This window comes from Anoplopoma fimbria, chromosome 3 (assembly GCF_027596085.1).
Source record: "Anoplopoma fimbria isolate UVic2021 breed Golden Eagle Sablefish chromosome 3, Afim_UVic_2022, whole genome shotgun sequence".
In the NCBI taxonomy this organism is placed as follows: Eukaryota; Metazoa; Chordata; class Actinopteri; order Perciformes; family Anoplopomatidae; genus Anoplopoma; species Anoplopoma fimbria.
This window is the reverse complement of record NC_072451.1, coordinates 17,138,302-17,158,273: the sequence shown is the minus strand read 5'-3', so window position 1 is coordinate 17,158,273 and position 19,972 is coordinate 17,138,302. Positions and strand designations below refer to the sequence as shown.

The following is a 19,972-nucleotide window of genomic DNA, read 5'->3' as shown; positions in this document are numbered from 1 at the left end:
CACCATAAAATAAGTTATAGTGGCTCTAGCTACTTGTGGATATATATTTCTAATCTCATTTCATGTTATTTTACCGTACATCTTTCTCCTGATGTTCCCGTCTGTCTGACTCACACTGTGGGAGAAATGAACACGGGGCAATCTACCCTGTATCTAACTGAGTGGATTTTATGGTGCCAAATAAATATTATCCTCACACTGATGGCGCCACAACAGTTATTTTCCTCCATGATGTGCTCTCCAACTCAAGTCTTCCGAAAGCATCAATCTAATTTTCTGTCAACAGCAGGCAGCTCAGATTATCTAACTGACATCTGAAAAAGACCAGCTTCAAATCATCAGAGGCACGGAGGGAGAGTTATGCCAGTGGAAAGAGGAGGAACAGATGGAGGAGGAGAATATTATGTGTACAGCCATGACCTAATAAAAAACAAATAGAAAAAAGTAGAGGAGATAGCTGCCGTTTGTGACGTTAGTGGACGACATTGATTTTGCAAGCCTCAGCAGCTGGCTCTGACGTCTAAGCTGTTATTTAATACATTCTCTTTGTGGGTTGCTTTAGGATATCTGCAAGACCAGGTCGCCTACAGAGTATAAATGGAGAGGGAGAGATGCTGCACTAAAAACCTGCACTCTCCTGGGAGGATATACTGGTTCCCGGGCAAGAAGACAGGGGGAGAGAAAGAGAGAGTGGAAAAGATGTGAATAAAGAAAGACCGAAGAGAAAGGAGAAAGCACATCCCTGACTTGTTCAACAGGCCGGTTCAGACACTGCAGCAGAAATAATGTGTTGGAGAGATGTCCGTGGTTTAAACTTATTGTTTTGCAAAATGAGTCAGTATGTGCGGCACAAGGAGGACATCTAGTGGGGACCCTGTAACCAGCAGGACACTATCATCACCCTGGACGGGCATTCTGTAATATATATGTTTCACAAAGGAACTTTTTAAAGGAAAGGGTTTGAAAGTAAAGTGATTGAAATAGATGTATAATGTTTTCTAATGTTGTGCCATTACCAAATATGTTATTACTAGAGATTCCTGAAAACATTATACTATAAAAATGCATGTAACTACCAAGATCAGGCAAGTATGTACCTGAACGCACTTATTTCAGAGGCCTGGTTCTGTCTTTCTCTTATTAAACCGTGCTGTTTTAAACAAGATACAAACCTGACTAGAGCTCAGTAAAATAAATCTAAATAAATCAATGCACACTGAACCAATTACTGCTTTATCAGTTACAAGCAATATCTGTCTACAGTTTCAAACCTCTGAGATGGAGAGGACTCCAGAGCCAAAGTGTGATCAGATAAAATACTATTACGTGATGAAATTAAAGTCTTAGATTTTCCCAATACATCACAAATTGATAAGACCAAACATGGGGCTCACTTAGCTTTTTTATCTTCTTGTTTTGAGCAGCTGAATAGTTTTGGCATTAAGGGCTTGTTGTGTATTCACACTGAGCTTTAAATAAACTACATCAAGTATCTGATTCACAACTTCTGAGAGGCTTTAAAAAAACTCATCTACCTCTTGTGCTTAAATCCTCATTTGTCGCTCTGAAATGTATCGGTACAACCTAAAAGTACCAAGGTTTGTAGCTCATTAAAACTCAAAAGAAATCCCTTTTATTTCAGTTCTCCAAACATCAGTCCTCATTTTGACAGGCAAACCGTCTGCATGTTTGATCCATTGAGCAGCCTTGGGTTAACTCAGCAACAGGCTGATTCTCTCCCAAAGAGCAAAGCTGAAGAACTTTTACTAACACTCAAAAAAACTTGTTGGGCCTTGAAGCTAGCTTAAGCACTGGCTCACCACAGAGACAGAGAGGATAAACAAGTAAGCAGGGGGAATTATTCAGGGTTCTGGATCAAAGTGGGAATTCAGAAGCCATAAAACCCTTGCACATTTAAATTCAGGAAATGCAAGGTAGGGGAAATAGTCAACGGTTCAATCGTTGTTCCTCCTTTGGCAAGATACTAAACCCACAGCAGCTCCACGGGAGATGGCCAGAGATCAGTTTGTCTGAGGTTTTTTGAGTAGAAATGTGAATGGACTAATCCTTCATTCACCACATTCATTAAGCTAATGGACAAGGTAAAATGACACTCTCAAAAAAGCAGTAAGACACATTTATCTTTTTCATGTTTTATGTCAAATGTATCAGTCCCTTAAAAGGCTCATACTTTGCAACTAGTATTTTGCATGTTTACACCGTTTTCTACAAATTGCATAAACTTAAAATGACTTGCAACTATGTACTAGTTAGTTTCTATTGCAACACACTTTGAGATAATTGACATTTACTTGAAAGGTTATGGGAAACAGTGAAGAAGTCTTCAGCTTTTAGGTATTTATTTAATAACATGTGTTCTATTTCCTTATATGCTTGAGGTCCTTGAACGTGCCATCTTTGTAAAGGTGTTATTGTAACATAAAAGTACCATAACTAACTTCTCTTCACTGCTATGAAGCAGCTACTTTAACTCAAAATAGTTTTAGCCTCAGCAAGCTGATTTTAGCTTCTTTTAGGAAAACAGAATAATAACAATTTGTAGCTATTGGGATGAACAAAACAAAACCATTGGTATGTTAATACCAGTCAACACTCAGGTCAGAGTGATTATCATTGAATTTTAAGACGAGAACCAACATTTCAATACTCTGAAACTTACAATCAGGTGGAAAAACCAAACTGTTATAGGTCTCTATATATACATGAAGGCATAAAAAAACCATTATCATTGAATGAGTCTGATCTATTAGCCGATTATTGTGGAATAATGATTTTTTAGAAGAAAATCAATCCATTGCTGTCTGAATATTTCTAGATTTCCATACGGACTGAAAATTCTCTGAAGTTGCATAATTTTGCAGGTTTAAAGTGAATAAGAAAAGATAGAAACTGGCTGTGCTACAGTGCCCTGACTTCAGCATGAGCATGTCTTTTAAAACTTGACTCACATTTTTACTCACTGTCTTACGACGCACCCAGTAGTCAATATTGAATGACTCCTGACCCTCCATTACTGCAGAGTTAAAGATAATTTAATGCAGAAAGTCATTGGTTTGTCATATTTAAAATATTTTTAATATATATATATATTTTATATATATTTATATATTCACACTCAAGATATATCAATCCACTTGGCTCAGACCACTAGATTCCTCGTTGGCCTCCCCCTACGTTTCCCTGAGCTCTGAGCGATGCTCTGGCTGTTGAACCTCTTTTTCTTTGCTTCTTCTTCTGGATCAAAATCAGTGTCAATGTCATTTTCTGCTCTTCCTCTTAATCTCGCTGTGCTCTTCCTCACCGTCTTCGTCTCCTTCTTCTTTTCTTCTTCTACTCCTTCTTCCTCTTCTGCTGATTCAAAGGACGTGTCGCTGTCTGATTGCTCGTCCTCACTCTCCTCGTTGCTGGAACCTGTTTTCCGGGCCTTTGATTTTGCAGTCTTAGTGTTTGAACGTTTAGCTTCTTTTTGCCCTGCCGGAGCCAAACTGCCCGCTACATTCCTCTTAGGCCTTCCTCTGGGTCTACCCGTGTTCCTCTTTCTACTTTTTCGCACCTCTGTTCTCTCCTTCTGCACCTCCTCTTCCTCGTCTCGTTCTTCTTCTACATATTCAAACTCACAGTCTGTGCCTTTCTTACTCCCACTGTCCTCAGCTTGTATGACCTTTCCCTTCTTCCGTTCACGTCCAGAGCCTGATGAGTGGTAACGCTGGACGTGACTCTTCAAGCTCACGTTGTGATTGAAGCTTTTGTCACAAAGCCGACACTTATAAGGCCTCTCCCCTGTGTGCAGACGCATGTGGGATTTCAGGTGGCTCGTCTGGTTGAAGCCACGTTGGCACACTGAACACTGGTACGGTTTCAAACCCGTGTGCACGACAGAATGTCTCCGAAGATGATGCACGTCTTTAAATTCAATCCCACAGACTCCGCATTTGTACTCTTTCGGGGTTCTGTGATTCGCCAGGTGGATTCTGCGTTTTTTACTGGTGGTGAATGTCTGTTGACAGTCGGGACATTTATAAGGATCTCCGTTATCTTGATGGGTCTGCTCATGTTTGAGTTTGTCCACCCTTGTTTTGAAGGTAACATAACAGTATTTGCAGGGATGGTCGTAGGTTTCGTTGTGGATTCTGCTGTGATTTTTCAGCGACGTCTCCGTAACACATCTTTTGCCACATATATTGCAGGAATAGGGCTTTATTTTGTGCTCACACGTGTGACGCTTCCGAATAGTGAAAAAACTTCCGCACTCGGTGCACAGCTCGTTGATTTTGAGGCCATCCGGGGAAACAAAATCCTCCTCCTCATCGCCTTGATCTTCCGTTTCCTCGTCAGACTCCTTTGTGAGCTCTTCAGCCAGTAAAAAATCCTTCGTTGGATTCCATTCCCCATCTGAACTCACCCCACCATCATCACTTTCCTCTCCTTCGTCCGACGGATCACTTTCTTCATCACTGAAAGTAACAATCTCAGAGAAAGCTGTGCTGCTGGGGGAGTCATCTGTAGACATTTCCTGTGAACAATAATAATAAAATAACCCAGCATGAGTTAGACTTTAAAAGTCTACACAGCACACATTATTGTAGCCAGATTAACAAAGAGAAGGCAGGCAGAAGAAACATTAGGATTTGAACAGCTCAGCCTATTTCTATTGATCCAAGGATTCTAAATGTACATAAAATAAATTCCTGGTTCTTTCAGGATAGAGTAGGTTCTGATGTCATTATACTACAATAATAATGTCTGACCATTAAAGTACTACCTGTTGGGTCTGTGGAGTTACTTCTACTACTTCTGTGAGGTGTTGACCCTCATCTGTTGGGACGCTGGCATTGACTTGGCTTTTCCATTGGTTTCTGTAGTCACACTGAAGACACTGCTGGTTCAAGATGATGAGCACCCCATAGGTGACTTTCTCCATCTGAAGTTTACACCCACACGATGGGCACTTGCGGCGGAACAACTGGAAGAGGCAGCTTTCATTCACAACATGCTTTCCTTTTATCTGTAGAAGTGCAGCTCTGGAAATCAATTCAAATGAAGATTTAAAAAGCCAACCCTAATGTCAACTGCAAAGAGAATAAGCAAACTTTTGGTAAAAGTTTAACTCACTTTTCCTTGTTCAAATCAATATTAATGGATTTTTGATGCATCTGGTCAGATCCGAAGATGGCAGCGTTTATAGCATCAGGTGAATTGGAATCAGAGACACCACTTGACATGGGCCTTGGTTGTGAACCTACAAATGTGAAGGTGTAGAGAAAGTTTACCTTCTTCATGTATTTATATTTATATATGTGTGTGTGTGTGTGTGTGTGTGTGTGTGTGTGTGTGTGTGTGTGTGTGTGTGTGTGCAATACGTAGAGGTTCTTACCTGTTACAGTATGTCTTGAATTGTCAGAGGAAGTTGAACTATTAAGGTCATCACACTGATGAGCAGAATCTGTGGTTTCCACAGGCTCCTACACAAAGGACAAAAGAAAAGCTTGTATCTTTTGTACTTAAACAAAGGCTACATGTAATACGCTAAAATTGTGTTTCAAAGCACCTTACAGAGAGCATAAATTTGAATGCAGTCAAAAAAATGGTTCGCTCTCCCCCTTACTGCACACAAAGCACACACCTGTATTAACAGGGCGGTCTATCAGCAATCAAACGAAACTGCCGAGGCCTAATCATTAAAGAAAGATATATAAAACATTTAAAGACTGACTCATTTATTCCAATAAATCACTTTATTCAAACTGAGTATTTTGTTTGAATAGTTTTTTATGTTGATGTCATAAAATATGACAACAGACATTTGAAGCTACATCCTGATTAAAATACAGCTTGTTTCTTCTCTTGGAGCGAGCAGGGAGCAGTTAGATTGGAGCGGGGTGAAATCTGAGTTTTGCGCGTAGTGAAATTGAGCGGAGGGAAATTCTGACCCCTCCTCTTCGCTCACATGCACTGAAAGTGTAAATCCAATAACTGCAGGGTGAATGGCTACATAACTTGCAGACGTGTGCAGTGGGACAACACAGTGTCTGTATAAGTGCTCATCATACTGTGTGTGACCACAACTGCACTGCAAGGATCAAGGCTGAGTAAATGAGCCGTTAAGCACCTGTCAGTACAAGCAGCATTTAAAGGGACAGTTCACCCCAAAATCAAAAATAGTTTTTTATCCTCTTAGCTGTAGTGCTATTTATCAAACTAGATCAGTGGTTCTTAAACCTTTTTATTAATATTGTACACTTTCTGACATTTCTTTTTTCAAGCCATGATCCCCTTACCAGCGCAAAAATATTTTTGGTTGAAAAAAAATAAAGGTAAAATCAAGCACTGGGCCATCAGTGTCTGATTTACTTAACAACAACATTGTAACTGTTAAACAAGTGTTTTCAGCTGCTACGTTGCCACCATATCCCCATTTTCAGGATTTACGTTTGTCATTTCATATTGAAACTGGCCTCCCTGTCAAAGTGAGGAAATGTAAATGTGATTTTGTTTGAAGTTAGTGTTATAAACTAATGTGTCGCAGTCGTACTCATAACAATCGAAGCATAGCTGCAGTCTACCAAATAACACAACATCATAATACAACTGAGCCTTTTTTCTATTGATCAGAGGTTGAAAGAACCTGATTTTAAATAAATGAAATCTCTCTGACTAGAAAATGTGCATGTTTAACAAATGCGTTGTGAATGGCTACATTAACCTGTAGATGTGGGCAGTGGGATAACACAGTCTCACACACTGTGTGACCTTCACAGCAGACAGCACTGTAGGGAGGAGTCAAGGTTCTATTAAAGGAATACTTCACCACCAATATGATCATCTGTATATCAATTACTCCCCCTGTGTTACTTTGAATTTGTGAAGAAAGCTTTTTTTCACATGCCTCCCGGGGGAATGAAGAATCAAAGAGAGATAAAACAGTTATAATGAATTGAAGTAAATGGAGACGCTTTCGACAACAGCAAAAATGTATCTAAACATCTGTTTACAAACTCTCACTCAACTCGTGCAGTATAATCCAAGTCTCATTTATCCGGTCCCGTGATCACTTCTTCCCAAACCCATACATTTTTGCTCAAACTTTACTATTTAAACACTTCGGCATAAACAGTTCCGTGCTTGCACAGGCGCCCTGGTCTGGTCTTGCTCGAATGAGTAGCGCCGTTTTCTTAACAAATTTAAGGTAAGGGTGAGTTATTGATGTACAAATTGTGATTTTGGGTAAGTTAAGTGTTCCTTCAAGCTCCTCTCAATACAAACAGCATTTAAATCAAGCTTCACAAGACGTGGAGTAACAGTTATTTATGAATATTTAGATATGTGGATGTGATTGACTTAATATATTCTACATGTTGTGTAATAGAAAATAAACAGTAAATATGTGTTTAATGATGGATGTTGATTTGTACAGTTTACAGGGATTACTGTGTCATAAATATGTGAATGAACAAAGGGCGTAGTTAATATAATTATAACTGTTTATGTCTCAAATATGAGCCTCTGACAAAATAAAGTTAATTATATGGAATAAAGACGTATGAAATGACCTGTAGTGTAAACACATGTTTATCTTTGCTTTTATACTGGAAAGCAAACCATGACAAACTTATTTTACTATGTACAGGCTGATTATATTAACACGTTTTATTAGAGTGTCATTCCTTAAATTAAGAAACCCTTCATCAATTACTTTTTTTTTTTTTTTTTTTTAATTGTGGCACTGGCACTGACCTGTTGCCATTTATGATTTATGACTTATTATGCTATTATTAACTAAGATTTAGAGCCACTGAAAGCAGATTTTGCAGATGTTTTGAAACTGTGCTAATGGATCAAGCTGGATTTGTTGGACATGGACGGGGCGGGGCCAGTTACAGATGTGACAGCTGTCAAAGCGGACTCACCACATGTTGCAGGCTCTCCAGATGTTCGCCAGGCTCTGGCTTGACACACACCGTTGGGACAGCGTCGGGCTTCAGCTGGACCCAGAGCACGCCAGTCACCGGGGTCACGTGCTCAAAACAGTCACCAGTAAAGTGTTCGTTACAAACGGTGATATCAGTGCAGCACGATTCTTTGAGTCTTTGCCCGTTGACCTCGAAAATGAACTGGACCCACTCCAGCCTCCTCTCCGGGTCCTCCGGTAACTTGAACCGCTGCGCACCGCGACGCCCCGAATCACACCCGACCACGGAGCACATCGTGGGGTTACACTCTGCCCCTGTACAGGTGGCCGGACTGCTTGGTTTACTAAAAAGGGACTGGGAGATGGACCGGAGCACCTGGGCAGACTGGCTGATAACAGTGACAGCTAAGGGCTATCCATTTAGCTAGGGGGCTGTGTTGGTAACGGAATGGGCGGGGCTCTATGGCCGGGAGTGCGTGGTTTGCTATAAGGCGTATCCCGTCTTTATGGAATTATCTTTTTGGGGAGTTTTTGGGGCGCTGAGAGACAGACCCTCTGTTTGTTGCCTTGACCTACTTTAAAATCTGTGACCCCTTTGTTCTATTTGTTAAAGTTTTAAAAAATGACATTTAACTGCTTTTTCCACGTCTAGACCACATCGACCCTTTCAAAATGCACCATACTTACACTCTCAAACAGTGGACAAGGTAATCCCAGGTAAACCAGAGATTATATCAAACATATCCCATCCTCCTCGTCAGTGCTTCAGGACAACACCAGCAGATGGCGCTGTTGAACTCAGACACACTCGGCCCTAGTGGTATGATACAGAGTATTTTGGTTTGCTTTATATTGACTTATATGTAGTTATATTGACTTCGTATTTAGTACATAACAATATTATGGAATCATGGAACATATGCAACAGGAAAATAGGCAACTAACATTATCCCACTTGAATCTAATTTTACTCATTTTTAACGGGAACAAAGTGACATTATGTCTTAACGGTGAAAAGCAATGAAGTGTGAAAAGAACTGATCCTAAGAATTCGTGTTCAGTTCCCTGATAATACTTAAATTGTTAAAATATATCATCGGAAACATTTCACGTATGTGTAGGACACTCTAAATGGTATTTCTATTAATAAATGCCAACTCAACTTTTATTTTTCAATGTTCATTGTCTTCAACTACTTGATTTTTTCCTGGTTTTCCCTGAGCTTTTACCACTCTTCTGGCTTATTTCCTTTTTTTTTCTGGGTCAAAATCAGGGTCACCATTACAATGTTTTGTCCTTCTTCTTCTTGATCTGCTTGTGTTGGATGTGACTTCCTCACTATTCCCCTCTTTCTCCTCTGTTGGGTCAAAGATCATGCCACTTTGGGTAGGCTCGCCCTCCCTTTCTTCATCACTGCGGCGTGTTCTCTTTGACTTGTGCTCTTGAGCTTCGGCAGTCTTAGTGTTTGAACGCCGGCCTTGCTTTTCACCCAAGTTGCCTGCTGAATCTCTCTTCGGCCTTCCTTTGGGTCGACCTGTGCTTCTCCTTTTACGCTTTGGTAATACTTTTCTGTCTTTCAGCACCTCCTCTTCTTTACCACTAAGCCCAGTGTCTGAGCCTCTGTTGTTCCCATCCTCCTGTGCAACAACAGTTTTGTTTCTTCGACCCTTCTTCCGCTCACGTCCAGAGCCTGGTGAGTGGTAACGCTGGACGTGACTCTTCAAGCTCACGTTGTGGTTGAAGCTTTTGTCACAAAGCTGACACTTATAAGGCCTCTCCCCTGTGTGCAGACGCATGTGGGATTTCAGGTGGCCCGCCTGCTTGAAGCCACGTTGGCACACTGAACACTTAAACGGCTTCTCACCCGTGTGCACGGCCAAGTGTCTCTGGAGAAAACCTTGTTGCGTAAAGTCAATCCCACAGATGTGACATTTAAGCTGTTGGGGGCCTCTGTGATCCTCCAGGTGGATTCTGCGTTCCTTATTTGTGGCAAAACTCTCGGGACAGTCGGGGCATTTATAGGGTTTTCCTTGAGTTACGTGGATCTGCTCGTGGGTGATTTTGTCCACCTTTGTTTTAAATGTAGCGCGACAGTATTTGCAACGGTACTCGTAGTTTTCGGCGTGGATTCTGCTGTGAGAACTGAGAGCGATCTCATTAACACATCTCTTACCACAAATGTTGCAAGAATAGGGTTTGATTTTGTACTCACATGTGTGAGGCTTCTGTTTATTGTAGAGCACCCCACACTCTGTGCAGAGCCGACTGTGTTTGGCAGGAAGTGGAGGATGATAACCATCTTCTTCTTCATCCTCTTCATCTTCAGTTTCCTCCTCAGATTCATCATAAATCTCATTCACCATTGAGAGATCCTCCTCCGGATGCCAATTCTCATCAGAATCCGTGTCACCCTCGTCACCTGATTCCTCCGTTTCATCTATGGGATCACTCTCATCATCAACAACAGGGGCCATCTCAGACATGTCTGTGATACTGCTGCAGTTGTCATCTGTTGACATCATCTGTGAAAGATTTAATGAGTACAAGTAAAGTGCGGCATTTTCAGAGTCTGTACACAATGATTATTGTAATGAGAAGCGGAAAGATAAGAAATTGCAGCATGTTTTAACTGCGTATTAAATAACTTTTAAAGTTATACTGTGAAATTATCAACAAATTTTTTTTTCCCCGTCAAAACAGTAATCGATTAACCGAATGATCGTTTCAGCTCTACCTATTTATGTTAGAGCTGGCACACTCAACTGCACAAAATTACAATAATACAATAATGTTTAAAAAACCAACATATCCAAAATATATAATCATGAGAGTGTATACTGTGTATGTTTTTAGTGTAAAAACTTTCTTGGATGCACAAACAGACACAGTGTGTTTGGATAGTCGTATGTCCAACTTTTAAAGTACTACCTGTTGGGTCTGTGGAGTTACTTCTACTACTTCTGTCAGGTGTTTATTCTCAGCTGTTGGGACGCTGGCATTGACTTGGCTTTTCCATTGGTTTCTGTAGTCACACTGAAGACACTGCTGGTTCAAGATGATGAGCACCCCATAGGTGACCTTCTCCATCTTCACTTTGGAGCCACATGACGGGCATTTGTGTCTGAACAGCTGGAGGAGACGTTTTTCCTTCAGGACGTACTTCCCTTTCATCTGCAGAAGTGCAGCTCTGAAACATGAGTTGAATTTAATTAGTGAGATGCAGCTTTTAAAAGCTAGCCTGGTATAATCAAAGTACAACCGTTCAAGATTAGCTTACTTTTCCCTGATCATATCGATGTTCACAACCTTTTGTAGCATCTGACCATAATCAGACATGAAAGCATCTGGATCATCACTTGGCACTGGGCTTTCTCTGGCAGCTACAAATTAAATTTAACATTCATTATTCACATTAAAATAATACATTTGAATGATTAATCACAATTATTGTTCTTATTAACACATACAAGGGTCAAGTTCCTCACTTGCTGAAGTCAGCCCTGATTCTTCAGAACAGGAGGATGGACTATCACATCTCTTCAGTTTATCGTACTGAGAAGCGACTTCTGTGGTTTCCTCAGGCTCCTACACAAGGTAACAGAGGTAACAGATTGTAGTTGTAGCAATGACTCTCTGTGTGTTGCTGTAACAACATTTACAAACAATACCCCAACAGTTGAGTTTGGTTGATGTTTCCGTTGAAAGCACCTTACAGTACTGCATGATTTATTTTATGGGAAAATAAGTTTACGGTCCATATTAATGGTGAATGGCTCAATGCATCTGTACTCTACATTCTACATATATAACTCCTTTTAATATGTTTGTTGATGGGATAATTTGTTTATTTATAATAAAGAAATGTGTGAATATCTTCAGTATAAAACACCTAGCATACCTGGAAGGGGAATAACCAAACCATTTAACACACCAAATTGTCTACCAAAAACTGCATTCGGTATACTCGACAACTATATTTGTTCTGTGGCTCTGGCCTGCTTTCTAATAATTATTTTTGAATTATGTAATCATTTTATAAGCAATTAACAAGCAATTAGTGGCTATTGAAAACACTTTGTTAATAAAAACCAGTGTGCTACACATAGTGAGTTAACTCCGCCCTCTCAGTTGGATGTGTGCATCAAAACAAACAAACAAACCTCTAAGAACATAATGGTGTCATCATCGGTCAGTGGCGTTTTGTTGTTGTGCTGTCGAAGTTATGAAGGTGTAACTTGTGTATTTGTATTGTACTCATTGTTGATGTCAAATCAGGACTATCACATCCTCCAGCCTCACCTCACGCGGCTCAGGTTCGTCTGGCTCTGACTTGACGCACAGTGACGGGACAGCACCGGACTTTAGCTGGACCGTGCCAGAGGGAGTCAGGTTTATAAAACTATCTCCTTTGAAATGATTTCTGCAAATAGTGATATCAGTCCAGCACGATTCTTTGAGTCGTTGCCCGTTGACTTCAAGAAGGAACTGGACCCACTCCAGCCTCCTCTCCGGGTCCTCCGGTAACCTGAAACGTTGCGCACCGTGACGCTCCGAATCACACCCGACCACGGAGCACATCCTGCTCCGTCCTCCCGTTTAAAGAGGAGGCCGACCACCTTAATGTTTACGGAGACCTCGGTGTGGACTCCTGTCTCCACATGCCAAACAGTCAGAAGCTAAATGTTAGCTTATCTGCTGGCGGGCAGCGGAGTGGGCGGGGTTTTGATTGGTGGGGTTCGCGTGGTTTGATATCACGCGTATCCCGGCTTGTCGTGATAAATTAGCTCGTTACTCTTAATAGAGCAAGCGTTCCCCCTTGGCCGCGGGAGCACGCACGCATTCAGTGAACGTGCACAGACATTACTACGCTCTGATTTTTACCAAAGTAAATGTAAAATAGCAACATGCAGATTGTTTAATGTATTATTTTAGTACATTTTGTCAAAGAGGTTTGACAAAACAAAACGCATGGTTTATCTGTCAAAATAAGTACTTCTATGTTATAAAACCTCGCATTATTCACTCCACTGAATTAAAATGTCATAGAACAGATTCTTTGGAAAAACCTCCTTCTAACAGGTTCAAAAATTCACCAAACCCCTTTTAGGTTCAATGGTTTCACACATAAACCTTCACTAAAGTTAACCTGTTAGATTTACACTGAAGTAAATCAAACTCTCCTCTCAGCAGCACGTGAGACTCATTTAAAGGCAAGTCAAACATCAATCATCATTACAAATGACAGTATTTTAAGTTTTATAAACGTACAACAGAAAAGGACGCAGGCGCTTAACATCAGCCCTGTTTAATATACTTTCATCCACTTTGACCATTTGATCAGGTAACAGGGTTCAAAGGTATTTTCAAAGCAAGAGCTTCTCTTAAAGGTACAGTGTGCATAATTTAGGGAGATATATTTCTTAGAAATGTAATACAATATTAATAAGTATGTTTTCTTTAGTGAAAAATTACCTGAAAAATAAGAATCGTTGTGTTTCTCTTAGAATGAGCTGTTCATATCTACATACGGAGCGGGGTCCTCTTCTTGGATCCGTCTGCCATGCTTCTACAGAAGCCCAGATGGACAAACCAGACCCTTGCTTAAGACAGGGCCATTAGCTGTTTTACATTTTTTTTTGTGCTGGGCACCGTAGTTCTACTTCATGCTTGCCACATTGGAAAGTTTCAGTTGTTTGCAATCTGCATCCTTTAACAGTAGAAGACAATCAAATTGAATTACATTCTTGTCTCGGTGAACATGCTTTGCCTGCTAGCTCAGTTCATTCTAAGAGTCATCTTTAGGATTTCTCCTTGGTCTTCCCCGACGCTTCCCTGAGCTTTTACCACTGCTCTGGCTGCTGTACCTCCTTTTCTTTCTTTCTTCTGGGTCAAAATCACAGTCACTATCAGAATGGTCTGGTCTCCCCCTTGATCTCACTGTGTTCTTCTTCGCATCCCTGCAGCTCTCCTCTTCCTCCTCTGCCGAATCAAAGGATGTGCCACTGTCACTTGGCTTGGCCTCACTTTCTTCATCCCTGCATTGTGTTCTCTTTGACCTCTGTGCTTGCAGTCTTCCAGACTTGGTGTTTGAAGACTGGCCTTCCGCTATGTTGCCTGGTTCATGGCGCTTAGGCCTTCCTATGGGCCTACCTGTGCTTTTCTTTTTAGGTCTATATGTGATCTCCCTCTGCGCCTCCTCTTCTGTGTCCTGTTCGTCCTCCACATTGTCAAGTCCTGAATCTGCACCTCTATTGTTCCCATAATCCTGAGCATCACCGGTGTCACTTGCCCTTTTGTTTAGCTTTTCTTTCATCCGCTCACGTCCAGAGCCTGGTGAGTGGTAACGCTGGACGTGACTCTTCAAGCTCACGTTGTGGTTGAAGCTTTTGTCACAAAGCTGACACTTATAAGGCCTCTCCCCTGTGTGCAGACGCATGTGGGATTTCAGGTGGCCCGCCTGCTTGAAGCCACGTTGGCACACTGAACACTTAAACGGCCTATCTCCCGTGTGCACGGCCAAGTGTCTCTGCAGAGAAAGTGGCCAGAGGAAGTCAATGCCACAGATGTGACATTTTAGCTGTTGGGGGCCTCTGTGATCCTCCAGGTGGATTCTGCGTTCCTTATTTGTGGCAAAACTCTCTGGACAGTCGGGGCATTTATAGGGTTTTCCTTGAATTACGTGGATCTGCTCGTGGGTGATTTTGTCCACCTTTGTTTTAAATGTAGCGTGACAGTATTTGCACTGATACTCGTAGTTTTCATCGTGGATTCTGCTGTGAGTAATCAAGGCTTTGTCACTAACGCATCTCTTACCGCAAATGTTGCAAGAAAAGGGTCTAATTTTGTGCTCACATGTGTGAGGCCTCTGTTTATTGTAGAGCACCCCACACTCTGTGCAGAGCCGACTGTGTTTGACAGGAAGTGGAGGATAATCACCGTCTTCTTCTTCATCCTCTTCTTCGTCACTGTCGTCTTCTTCTTCCTCTTCCTCTTCTGTTTCCCCCTTGGGTTTCTTTATTAGCACTCTAGCACGAGAAGAGCCATTCACTGGCTTCCAATCCTCGTCTGAATCCAGGTCCCCCTGATCACTCGATTCATCGATTGGCTCACTCTCCTCATCAATAACAGCAACAATCTCATGGACCCCCGTGACCCCCGTTGGCACAGCCTGTAACACAATGACAAGGAGGGCGTGAGTCAGATTTTAAGACTACAAGCGGTTTATAAAACTCACAAAAATATGGCATAGTAAATATTGAAAAGTGTGGTGTGTGATTGTGGTTTCCTTAAAGATACTTTCTGGGATGCACAATGTTTCATCCACAAGCAGAATGTCTGAATTTATAGTAGTATGTCTGACTATTTAAGTACTACCTGTTGGGTCTGTGGAGTTACTTCTACTACTTCCGTCAGGTGTTGATTCTCAGCTGTTGGGACGCTGGCATTGACTTGGCTTTTCCATTGGTTTCTGTAGTCACACTGAAGACACTGCTGGTTCAAAATGATGAGCAACCCATAGGTGACCTTCTCCATCTTCACTTTGGAGCCACATGACGGGCATTTGTGTCTGAACAGCTGGAGGAGACGTTTTTCATTCACGACGTACTTCCCTTTCATCTGCAGAAGTGCAGCTCTGAAAATCAATGTAAATGAATAAATATTAAAACATCAACCTGATGCGAAAAGTAGCCAAAGTAAGCAGAAAGTTAAGAAAACTTACTTTTCTCCGATCAAATCAAAATCCATATGTTTTGGTTGCATTTCGCCAGATACAAAAGCATTTGAAGCATCAGCTGAACATGAGACGCCTCTTGGGACTGGGCTTCCTTGGACAGCTGCAAGTTAAGATTTAAAGTGTGAGAAAATACATCACTGCTCTTCATTCTCAATAACGCATTTTTATAATTAAACACTTTTACCCATTGACTCTTCAGAAAAGGCAGTAGGGCCATCACATGTTTTAAGTTGATCACACAGACAAGCAACTTCTGTGGTTTCCTCAGGCTCCTACACAAAGTAACAAAAGTAAAAGTGTGTAGTTGTAACCAAAAGCGACAAACAATACATGTCAAAGCTATGTTTGGTCCATGTTAAAGTACCATATGTTTGAGTTACTTTACTTCCATTTTCAGCTCTGAAAAAAAATGTGAGTTGCTAGATTTACTAACCCGACATGGCGGTTAACTTGCCCCGGGGAAGTCTTATTACTGAGCCCTGCCGAGGACTACTGGGTGGTAGCACTACAGGGCTAAATCACTAATGGCATATTATGCACCTGTGAGTACAAGCAACATCTGAGGCAACATGCAAGAATACAAGATGTGGATTGGCACTGCCAGTAAGTTTGCTTTTGAATCATATTTAGAGTGCAAAAGGTCAGGACATAACCCTTGTGCTGCTGTGTGTTTACTGTGTTGGTGTGCTTGCTTGAGTGTTGCAGGACATCCTAGCCTACTGTACTTTTACTACCTACTGCATCGCTTCTCTCATGAGTCTCAAATGTGAGACCCTGAGGGAATAAGTTAGACATGCAACGAACACATGACGCAACAAATTTAAATCGTTACAGTATAAATGGCTCATACTTCCTCACACTTGTGTTTTAAAATAAAAAGACAGAAAAAAATCTTACTTGACAATAAAATTGTCACTTTTGTAATTCTGCTTTGTTAATGTGTCTTAACTTTATTTGATAACGAGTAAAGGGGAAAAGAGAAAATCTTCACTGTAACAGGATGCAATATAATTTACTCCATTAACTTAGTTTAGGCTTTATGTATACAAAACAAACAATCCCAGATAAGTGCATTTATGTATATATATATATATATATATATATATATATATATATATATATATATATATATATATATATATATATATATACTATAGGCTGTATATGTCAAAGGTAGGATGCAGCATGAGGTGATAATCGTCATGATGTTTAAGTGAGGTAGATCCTATGTTTACATCTGTCAAAGCTGACTCACCACACATGTTTGGCTCTCCAGATGTGTCTCAGGCTCCTCTGACTGGAGACACTGTGATGGGACAGCACCGGGTTTTAACGTCAGCTGGACCTCGTCAGTCACACCTGAACGGACGGATGTCCTGTTGTCAAAACAGCATTCTTTAAAGTGTTCGCTACAGATCGTAATGTCCGTCCAGGACGACTCTTTAAACCGCTGCTTATTGACTGTAGCGAGGAACTGGACCCACTCCAGCCTCCTCTCCGGGTCCTCCGGTAACTTGAACCGCTGCGCACCGCGACGCCCCGAATCACACCCGACCACGGAGCACATCGTGGGGTCAAGTAACGGGGTCCGGCCGCGTTTTAAGTGTCCACGAAGAGACGCACAGACTCTGGCTTCCACTTCCGACCTCAACGACAGCGCTAACCTAGATTAGCTAGTCGTTGTTGCGACTGTAGTGATGGCGACTGGGTGGGCGGGGTTTTATGGATAGGTACGCACGGTTTGTTGTCAGGCGTACACCGGACAGTGGTGCTTCAATCTACTATGGGAGTCTAGATGTTTTCTATTACTAACAACTAACAAGGATTAATAGGCTCTTTAAAAACCCTGCAGACCAAAGGTGACAGATGCCTAGTTACCTGCAGATAAAGTCATTGACACTAACTACAACTAGCCAGCATGACACACGAGGGAGGCCATGGTGGTGATATTAAACTAGCAGTATGACATCCTGTAGTGTATTGACCAGATACGGCTGTGTTTGGGTCAGCACCAGGGTCAGGACATTCCCTCTTGCGTACACACTGACTCCATCAACAGATTTGTCATTAATATAAAGGTTCTGTAGCAGGTGATGAATAGAAAATATGAGGAAATAACCGAATTGAGTCCCTTGAAAGTTTCAAAATAGACTGATAATGACAAAGTGCAGATGCGTTCTGTAGGCATCGGAATTGTCCAGTAGGTGGTGCTGTTCTACTTCAAAAGTTTTGCCAGTTTTGGACTATTGTGATCTTTACATCACTTAGTGAAGTTAACTATAAAATGTCCATTCAGACAACCTAAAGATCTGAGTGAAGTTAAGTAAAAGTCATTAGTTAGGTTAACTATGGCACTATGCCAGACTATGGCATTTGGAATGTATATATATGTGTATGAAAGGCTTTACCACTATAACCTTTATTTGATCAGGGGACGTCCCAATTAGATTTCATTTGCATGAGAGAACTTATAACCTATAAAGTTAAACTAGATACTCAAGAACTATAATACATTAGAATATTAATATATGATGTCAAGCAGAATATAAAATACAATATAATAAACAATAAAAATGAGTAATAAAAGTAGATAACTCAGTTAAAACAAGTTGCAACCTACAGTTAAAACACACACAAAACCCTCCTGAGGTGGCCAGTCATACATTCCCAATAGATGACCTGTGTGTGTGTGTGTGTGTGTGTGTGTGTGTGTGTGTGTGTGTGTGTGTGTGTGTGTGTGTGTGTGTGTGTGTGTGTGTGTGTGTGTTTAGCTTTGTAAAACAGTTAACAGATCTAATCCCCCCAAGTCAAAGAACAAAGAACACGTGTTTTCCAGGAGGTGGAGCATTCAGGGCTTGCCTCATTTTTTGAGTCTCAGAGGATCTGTAAGTGTGAATAATCCACAAGAGGCATTGAATTCTGTCTTTTAACTATTTAATGTATCTAGGGACATTTGTAAGGAGACCCAAACATTGACACATTGAACATTATGTTTATGTCCAGTCATACAAGTTTCTCAAATATTTCAACAGATGAACAACTTTTTAAGAATCCAAAAATGTACATTAGTATACACATATGAGAGTGTGAAGAATAGAACAAAATGGTATTTGGGATCTTTCTTTTGAAAATCAGTAGACATCTTAGCCTGGCTTTCAATTATAATACTGACTTTTTAATGAAGCCCACAGCAGCGACTTGTGGCTGAACTTTGTGTTTGGGGTAATTTTTAAACATAAGGCCCCTTAACAAACAGGAATGCCACTCACAACTGCAGGCTTGTGTAGTAGGTGGTGACAAGTTACTCTCCTGTGGGCATGAAACACATATCACTAATATCCAAAACATATAGGGCCCTACGAAATGACTGAGTTTTGAGGATTGCCGTACTGAGGATGTCTGCTTCCTGCGTATCTGACAAAGTATTCCATGTGTCCATTAATCAGCACTGCATATATCTGCCCTGAGGAGGCCAGCCAATCAATATCTCATCACACTGCCTCTGCATTCTTTAGTATCCTTGTGTTTGTTTGTATGTGTGTACATGCTTGTGGTATGGATACAGCAGATATTATTTAGTCCCCAGAAATCTGAATCGAAGTCCCTGTTCTTAATAAGTGTTTGGCCTAATTCAGAAATAGAGTAATATCATTACCATACCGATGTGACTCGAGGACAATCTGAATTCCAATTGCCCACTTTACTTACTTTGATATCATCATTCAGTGACAGCATATTTGCTGAATGTGCTGAAACTTCAGTGGCTGATGCACGGTAGGAATGTGCTGTTAAACTGTAAACATACGGACGGGGCAATAAATCCGTCAGTGCACACAAACAGCCAGTGTGAGAAGATCATTTCCACGGTTTACACAACAACAAACCCGTTCCTTTCATGGTGATTGCTGTCAACATGAAGTTCCCATGTGACTGAGTCCGAGGAATGAGGGGAATACCGTTCCAAAAAGTTTAGAGAATTAAATATTCTCGGATGTTTGAGCACAACAGGAATTTGACCCCTGACTCCCATTTACGTTCTATCCTCCTTCATCATATGAATTCTGGGAAAGAGAGGGAGCTGCAGTCGAAACATGTTAGCTGACATTCACATTCACGGAGGAATGTTGGCGAGTCTTCACAATGTTGTCAGTCAGTACGCCAGATAAGAGCTCTAAGTTCATAAATAAGATTGATGGCATCTCGCATACCACCAGTTCCTGATCTGTGTTTTCACATACAAGCATCTCCGTGAGAAGCACCCGCACTGCTTTCCTACTTTGATAAATCTGACATGTTTTAGTATGTAA

At 41.1% G+C, this 19,972-nt stretch overlaps 3 protein-coding genes across 6 annotated transcripts; all 3 read right to left on the bottom strand.

The window, feature by feature from the left end:
* Positions 1-3,073: 3,073 nt before the first annotated feature.
* On the bottom strand, positions 3,074-8,225 carry LOC129089312 (myoneurin-like). The gene is made up of 5 exons (XM_054596723.1): positions 7,929-8,225; positions 5,396-5,483; positions 5,134-5,260; positions 4,784-5,042; positions 3,074-4,534 (listed from the first exon to the last, which is right to left on the bottom strand). The coding sequence occupies exons 1-5, from the start codon at positions 8,223-8,225 to the stop codon at positions 3,161-3,163; spliced, it is 2,145 nt and encodes a 714-aa protein (XP_054452698.1). The 3' UTR covers positions 3,074-3,160.
* An 817-nt stretch (positions 8,226-9,042) lies between these two features.
* LOC129089194 (zinc finger and SCAN domain-containing protein 12-like) lies at positions 9,043-12,582 on the bottom strand. Of its 3 annotated transcripts, none has more exons than XM_054596578.1 (5): positions 12,230-12,582; positions 11,398-11,515; positions 11,208-11,310; positions 10,859-11,117; positions 9,043-10,452 (listed from the first exon to the last, which is right to left on the bottom strand). In XM_054596578.1, exons 1-5 carry the CDS (start codon positions 12,506-12,508, stop codon positions 9,172-9,174), a joined length of 2,040 nt encoding a protein of 679 aa, XP_054452553.1. In that variant the 5' UTR covers positions 12,509-12,582; the 3' UTR covers positions 9,043-9,171. The 3 variants fall into 3 exon arrangements, with proteins under 3 accessions (XP_054452553.1, XP_054452554.1, XP_054452555.1); XM_054596579.1 differs by having other exon boundaries at positions 11,416-11,515; XM_054596580.1 differs by lacking the exon at positions 12,230-12,582 and adding an exon at positions 12,091-12,158.
* A 632-nt stretch (positions 12,583-13,214) lies between these two features.
* On the bottom strand, positions 13,215-17,339 carry LOC129089048 (transcription factor E4F1-like). Of its 2 annotated transcripts, XM_054596378.1 has the most exons (5): positions 16,921-17,339; positions 15,850-15,937; positions 15,651-15,765; positions 15,305-15,563; positions 13,215-15,098 (listed from the first exon to the last, which is right to left on the bottom strand). In XM_054596378.1, the coding sequence occupies exons 1-5, from the start codon at positions 17,230-17,232 to the stop codon at positions 13,716-13,718; spliced, it is 2,157 nt and encodes a 718-aa protein (XP_054452353.1). In that variant the 5' UTR covers positions 17,233-17,339; the 3' UTR covers positions 13,215-13,715. The 2 variants fall into 2 exon arrangements, with proteins under 2 accessions (XP_054452353.1, XP_054452354.1); XM_054596379.1 differs by lacking the exon at positions 15,850-15,937 and having other exon boundaries at positions 16,921-17,006.
* Positions 17,340-19,972: the final 2,633 nt, after the last annotated feature.

Bases quoted from the DNA above. Each gene is read 5' to 3' on its own strand.
- LOC129089312 (XM_054596723.1), bottom strand. From the start codon at position 8,225: ATGTGCTCCGTGGTCGGGTGTGATTCGGGGCGTCGCGGTGCGCAGCGG. The intron at 5,261-5,395 runs GTAAGAACCTCT...TCACATTTGTAG, and splicing joins TTCAAGACATACTGTAACAG to GTTCACAACCAAGGCCCATG. The intron at 4,535-4,783 runs GTAGTACTTTAA...TATTGTTCACAG, and splicing joins TAACTCCACAGACCCAACAG to GAAATGTCTACAGATGACTC.
- LOC129089194 (XM_054596578.1), bottom strand. From the start codon at position 12,508: ATGTGCTCCGTGGTCGGGTGTGATTCGGAGCGTCACGGTGCGCAACGT. The intron at 11,516-12,229 runs GTGAGGCTGGAG...TACCTTGTGTAG, and splicing joins ACGAACCTGAGCCGCGTGAG to GAGCCTGAGGAAACCACAGA. The intron at 10,453-10,858 runs GTAGTACTTTAA...AATCTTTCACAG, and splicing joins TAACTCCACAGACCCAACAG to ATGATGTCAACAGATGACAA.
- LOC129089048 (XM_054596378.1), bottom strand. From the start codon at position 17,232: ATGTGCTCCGTGGTCGGGTGTGATTCGGGGCGTCGCGGTGCGCAGCGG. The intron at 15,938-16,920 runs GTGAGTCAGCTT...TACTTTGTGTAG, and splicing joins TGGAGAGCCAAACATGTGTG to GAGCCTGAGGAAACCACAGA. The intron at 15,766-15,849 runs GTAAAAGTGTTT...CTTAACTTGCAG, and splicing joins CTTTTCTGAAGAGTCAATGG to CTGTCCAAGGAAGCCCAGTC.